Source organism: Lipotes vexillifer, unplaced genomic scaffold (genome assembly GCF_000442215.2).
Source record: "Lipotes vexillifer unplaced genomic scaffold, Lipotes_vexillifer_v1.1 scaffold581, whole genome shotgun sequence".
In the NCBI taxonomy this organism is placed as follows: domain Eukaryota; kingdom Metazoa; phylum Chordata; class Mammalia; order Artiodactyla; family Lipotidae; genus Lipotes; species Lipotes vexillifer.
In genome coordinates, this window is record NW_006788182.1 from 345,639 (window position 1) to 352,614 (window position 6,976).

General features: G+C 36.6%; 1 protein-coding gene across 1 annotated transcript in view; it reads left to right on the plus strand.

Moving 5' to 3' along the window:
- The first annotated feature begins 631 nt into the window (after positions 1–631).
- The window catches only part of LOC103076567 (C-reactive protein-like), a 7,668-nt gene continuing 1,323 nt past the window's right edge, over positions 632–6,976 (plus strand). Inside the window, exon 1 of the mRNA XM_007461289.1 lies at positions 632–695. Within this exon, the coding sequence (XP_007461351.1) occupies positions 632–695 (64 nt within the window). The remainder of the gene's footprint in view (positions 696–6,976) is intronic.

A 6,976-nucleotide genomic window follows, 5' to 3' on the forward strand; every position in this document is an offset into this window, starting at 1 on the left:
TAAACTAGTTACTTCATTTAAAAAATAGTGTATAAACAAATTTATGCTATTTTTTCCCATATTATACTATTATAAGCATTTTTACATGTTGTAGCATAAAATTCACAACAAACAAATGGTTTAAAGGGCTATCCATTCTATTTAGCGGATGTAGATGTATCCAGCTTCCTTAAACATGCCCCAGTTTTCTAATTTTTCACTATCCTAAGTGGTGTTATGGTTGCCTTTGTGAGTAAAATGTCTCCCCCACCCCCAAACTTTTAACAGCATTTCTCCAGAATGGATTCACAGGGTGTGACTGTTTTAATTCACAAAGCACTGTCACACAGAGCTGTTGGAGCACCAGTAGACACCATGGAGTCTCTAATAAATGACCCGTATTGATCTCTTGTTTTGTGATTTGTCTTGGTTTGTTTGCTCTTAGAGCTTTGATTTATGGCTCCAATGAGTGATTTTGGAAAATCATTTAACCATCAGCTGAGACAATCTGACTATTGCACTTATAAGGTCAAAGTGGAGCAGACCTGAGTCAGAGGGATTTCAGGCGTCCAAGCCCCAGATAGCCCAGCCTCTGATACTCTTTCCAGGAGAATATCCTAGATTCTGGGAACAGTGACTGCAGGGAGGGAACATGGAGAAGCTGTCACTGTGTTTGCTGCTTATCATTAGCCTCCCTAGTGCTTTTTCCCAGACAGGTAGGCACTGCTTCAGGTGGGCGCTGGGCTCTTGTATCAGGGCTACCTATGCAAAGCCAAGTTAGGGAAAATAGTCAGAGTGGGGGAGGGGTTGCGTTCTGGGAAAGAGGGCAGTCTTTGGTTTCTAAATCCAATCTCTCTATACATAGTGAGAGAATACATGTTTGCAGCCTAACAAGGTTAGAAAAGAGACAACAGGCCCCAAACGGAGTCACTTGTGTTAAGCCCCACGTCAGCAAACCAAGACCTAATAACTAACCTAATTGCAGCTTCAGCCTCTCCCCAAAATGTGCCCTTTGACCAGTCAATATGAAATTACTTGGTTAAGACTAGAGGTAACCCACCTGATAAGACCCTTTCCTTCCCCCATAGAAAGGTGACCTTGCCTGAAATAACCTACTCTTCATTAGAAACTTCCTCTTCCTACCCCTTTCATTTGGTACAGCTCTTTGAAATTCCTTTCTGTCTGCTAGATGGCTGGCTGCCTGCTTCATGAATCATTGAATTAAAGCCAATTAGATCTTTAAATGTACTCAGTTGAATCTGACTTAATTTAGCAGATTTGGTGTCAGCGATGGAATCCACAGAGCCCTTCCAAGATCTTCTAAAACAAGAAACACGGGCATTGTACCCTCAGACCTTTTGGAGTTCTGTCCTTTTCAGAAGGGCCCTGGGTAAGTTGCTCTATGTTCTGAGCTCTGCTCTCTTTGCATCAAGCTCCTGATCGAATTGGCTTGCCAGTCAGTTCCCTATTTGATTGGAAACCTCAACCCTTGGTTCTGTCTCCAGATTCCATGTTGGGAATGACCGATGGCTCAGTCTGGAGTTCTCCGTTGTGTGGAACCCCAGTCTGCAGTCCCTATTCTTGGGGATCTGCTGATTCAGTCCTTTCCCCAACCTCCAAATTACACACTGGGAACTGCTGGTTGTTACCAGCTGAAAAACTGGACTTGGTTTCAGATCATACTGGGTCCAACTTAAGCTAGACTGGGTCTAGTAAATAAAGGTTATTGCTAATGGGATTCATAGAAGTAAAAAAGAAAAAAAAACCCCACAAAATTGGTGAGCATGGCTAAGGCACTTAAAAGCTGTTAGAGTGCTCACCACATAACTAAACTCCCGTGTTAGGATAAGTTGGTCATGGGACAGTTTACATTGACACTAGAACCTGCCAACCTCAAGAAAATTTCCATGCTACAAGGTACACTGTAAAACACCACACAATCCCCAACCCAGTGGTACATCCCTCTTAGATATCAGTTTGACTCTGAAAGACCCAAAGTCTTAACTAAAAAAAGAATCCTTGAATTCAAAAGAGTTGAGCACGCTGCCTTCCAGCACACCTGCTTACTTTATGTCTACGAACCATACTGCTAAAAGATATAAATACCTACAAAAATGGCAAAACCTTACTAAAAACAATCTAGAATTACAGTGGCCATTATGGGGAATGTTCCAATTAGATATGATTATTTAAGAAGTGCACCTGTAAGTAAGGGTTCCCAAATCAAACAAATAGAAAAAGATACCAGGTTTAATCAGCGTGCAGAATTCTCCAAAAGGCTTCAAAATTCCAAACTAGCTTCATTGAAAAATGCATTGCAAAAGGCTAATGAAAAAGATGCAAGAAGTATCTAATACAAAAGTCTAAGACTGATGTGATTCCTACTATTCCTCTTCAGCTCCTTTAATTGAGACTCAGAGTCTACTGATCCTCTGTCTGAATTGTTTTTACATTGCTGTAAACCAAAGTGGCCTTACAGACCCCATGTCTACCTTCAGTGGAGGGCCCCATATGGGCCCCTCCCAGAGTTGATGAGACTCTGAGGGATTTTTCTGGTAAACTGCTATGTTATTCCCTTAAACATCCAAAGGGAAACTAAATTAAAATTAATTAAATACTTTGCCAAATTCTGATAGATACCGGAGCTTGCAGATGGGATCTTGGGAAAACTGGCAGAAGCCAGCAAAAGGTAAAAATTCTTATCGGAGCCAGCTCTCCTGGATCTCTGTGGAAAGGGGAATAAAATATCTTTTGCAACCTCTTTGGGGGACACCTCTTGGACGCATCCAAGAGGTGTTCAATCCTGCCAGAAATAAAACTATGTACCTGGGAGGGGAGGAGAGCAAACTGAAGATAATATGGCTAGATGGGAGGATTAGCCCCTTGGTATTTTTTAGGCTGCAACCCAATTCTATGAGGAATTAAGAGCAATTGCCCTTATCTTCTCTAGAAACAGTTCAAAGCCCACCTGTTCTTTTTATCAATCCTGAAACTTCCCATATTTATCTCAAATAAATATTGTAAAAATTCTGGCTTTAAGAAGCAAAGTTCTTCTCAGAGGAACTTGCATTTCTTCCCTGTACCTTTGAGGTGTAAATGTCCTACCTGGTCTTCTCCAGGAATTATTTTCTAGGCCAATCTCTTTAAACTATAAACTCCAGGGAGGTAACTTTTATTAGGGGGAAAACAAAAGAGGAAGAGGTCATTTAAAACTTAGGTGAATGAAAAATCTTTTAAGTGTCTTCTCCACAAATATTATTAAAAAGTTTTAGCCATCGGAGCAGGTAACCTTAACTTATTCTATCTACCATAACAACTTAAATCCAGCTTTTTTATAACTAGTGAGCTGTGTATTATTGTACCTGAATAGTGGCAGTAATATTAAAATGAAAGCTATAAAGTCTCTGTTTGCCTCTGTCACTTATGTGTGTCTCTCTATATATTTGTGTTGTAGATGTATGTTATTTTTCTACCTATGGATAATATTGCCAAAAATTAATCTGTAAAAGACCACTATTTAATTGGCTTAAAGAAAATTAGGCACTTAAATAAAGTGTTTCTAAAATTTTCAGTCATATAATAGAAACTGACCCAAATGCTTTTCAAGTTCACACAATCTGGGAAAATATTGAATATTAATGATAATTCGAGCTTGTTGGTTTAATTAAAATGTCTACAGAGTTATATCTTCAGAGTTACCAACATTAAAAATAATGCAAACATACAACTTTTATTCTACCTGGGTTTACTAGTCAAATAAGTTCATGTCATCTCTGTTTCAAAATTTGTCAGCAAGAGAAATAACTTGGTATGATGAAATTTTCATGAGTAAACAAATTGTTGAGAACAAGTGAATTAAATAGATGTAAGTGGGAAAAAAGTTTTTAGGTGAACTTTTAAAATAGTTTTCCCACAAAAAAAATTTTTTTAAATAAAAAAACAAGAAAATTTAAAAATACTAAAAAAACCTCTTTTTAAGAAAAATAAAATCATTTCCCCAAATCTTTTTGGTAAACTAACACCTTAAAGTTTTGCTAGGTTAAACTAAATTATGGACAGTCATTAAATATTTAGATCATTTCCAAATAAGATAAAATACTGAAACATTAATTACTGAACATAGGTTTATCCACTTTTGGCTTCCTTTTACAGAGGAGCTAAAGATGTTTGGTTCTATTAATAAACATGTTTTGTGCCACACTGAGAAATTTAGTATGAAAAAGTGGATATTTCTAAAAACAATAAAAAGTATTTATACATTTGCCAAGCCACAAAATGCTAAAGTAAAAGACAGTTCACAACTATTTACTTCTTTATTTCACTAAATCTTAAATTTTCTAAGGGTTAAAAACAGAAATAATGAGATGACTATCTCCATATATAAAGAAAATAAGATGTGTGTTATCAGTAAAAGAAGTTATGAGGAATGAAAATGCATTTTGTTGAATGAAAATAAAGTAATTTTGTCCTAAAGAGAGACTGCTTATTTTAGAATGGGAGAGAGAAAAAACACAGGACAAAATATGAATGTAAAGAAGAAAGTTGTAGAAGGTTTGTGGAAAAGGAATCTTTGATAAGGGATTTTATGGGCAAGACTGGCTAAGATGGAAATGAATTTAATTGAGTGAATAAATTTTAATATTAAAAGGAAGCAGGCATAAAATTAGAATCTGCTTTTCTCTCTGTGAAAACAATAAAGTTTTATTGAACTATGGGTGTGCTCTTGATAAGAGATTGTAAAAGCTTTTTTTTCTTACCTCTTAAGTAATTTGCCTAGAAAGCAAAGATTTTGTGTCTTATCAAAATAATTTCCTGTGCTATCTTTTTTTTTTTTTTTGCGGTACGCAGACCTCTCACTGTTGTGGCCTCTCCCGTTGCGGAGCATAGGCTCCCGACGTGCAGGCTCAGCCGTCATGGTTCATGGGCCCAGCCGCTCCACGGCATGTGGGATCTTCCTGGACTGGGGCACGAACCCGTGTCCCCTGCATCGGCAGGCGGACTCTCAACCACTGCGCCACTAGGGAAGCCTAGGGAAGCCCTCCTGTGCTATCTTTATTGTGTCTTTTGATTAGTTAAGAAAGCTGTCTTCTCTGTTAAAAGAGCTACATTTTCCTTTACAACTATTTAACTTTCTGTTTTTGCCTTTGAAGTCTTTGTCATTATGGTTAAATGGATAACTAGGTATTGTTTTGCAGTGACCTATGATCCTATTTGACCAAGGGCTTTACAATCTTTTAATATTTTTGACAAACTTCCCGCAAATCAAATTCTAAATGAAGTCATTTTAACCTCAAAGTAACTTTGAGATATTCCAGAGGACCCCTGGAAAATCTCAAAACACTTGTTCTCTCTCCTTATAAAAAGGAGATGTTAAATAAATTAGGCTTATTTGATATATTAGATTATATTGGAAGCACTGTCAAAGAAGAAGTAATACTAAGCCTTCTTTATGTTGTATTTGCATATGCTATAAATTTTATGAAATTTTGAGAATTCCTAGAAATCTGACATATCCTGGTGTAATGATTATCAGTCATAATTCCAGTCTTATCTTAAAACATTGTATGTCACAGAAATAACCAAATTTCCTTGTCAATTCCATTATAATGAGCTCTCAACAGATCTTTAACGATGGGCATTTTAAAGTTTGTTGTCATTTACAGGCAGTAATTTTTTTACTCAGATGCTTTGGCAAAAGTGTTTCTGCAAATGTGCTTCATCTTCAAAAGGATTATTGGAAAGGCCTTTGACAAGTTCAGGTTTCTTAAAGCTTTAACATCATAAAACTAAATTGAGTAAAAATTTACAGAACTAATAGAAAAGCTGGATTCAAGCAAACAAATATTAATTACACGGGACTGAAGGAATTAAGGAAGATGATTATAATTGTTTTTTTTTGAAATATTGCAGTTTTCTTAATATTTTTTTCTCCAGATTTCAGGAAACCTTTTTTTCTTAAGCTATCTATGACTTAAAGCAATTTGGCAAAGTATACCTTTGTAAACAAAGATGAAACATTTACTTTTTTTCTTTACCTGATTTCTCCCAAATTTGAAAATTCTTAAATATTCTTTTCATGGCATTATAGTTAGTCATTTACATAAATTCAATAAGAATCTATTCTCCTTGTAACAGTATACAATTGGAAACACTGGTTATACTATGGAAGCTTTGACAGAAATGTCATATTTGAGGGAGATGTGCATAGACTTGGATATAACCAGACACTTTTAAGGAACTAAGGTTGACTTTCTGGAGTCAGTAAAGCCCCTTGGAAAAATTGGCTTGGTACTTTACTTACAAGGTTCCAACGGAGCAGTCTTCCAAAGAGCTTATATGGTCAATCACTATTCTTGCTGCATTTAGGTAAATAATCAGGCTAAGTTTAATGCAAATAAATTAGTTTCACTGTGGTTATCTTTGATTTTTAAAAATGGGGTGATTTTAGAGAGAAAAGTTATGTGTGCACCTCTGTAGATATTAAATTCTAACCCTGTTGATTGTCCTTGAGGTTTTGTTATATATCTGCAAATTGGACTGAGTGCTGAATTCTTCTATTTTCCTTAAGAATTTGGCTAAGAATCTCCAAATGAATGTTCCAATTTTCTCCCATTCTGATTTGGAATCACTAAGAACAAAGACTGCCCTTGAATCTCTTTGGAAGGGACTCATTGTCCTCCTCACTACCCAAATGGCAGCCAAAATCAGGGACTTGAACCTTAGGTACACATCTCACAGTGAAAGAAGACTCCATTTGGCTTCTGGTCCTACACACCAGCTGGAGATATCTCAGGTTGATCAAAAGGGGGGAATCGTTTAAAAAAAGAGACAACTGACCTAAAATGGAGTCACTTGTGTCAAGTCCCATGTTAGCAAGCCAAGATGCAATACCTAACCTAATTGCAGTTTCACCTCTCCCAGGAATGTGACTTTTAAGCTGTCAGTGTGAAATTACCTGGCCTCTCTAATGAGGTAATCCACCCAATAAGACCCCTTT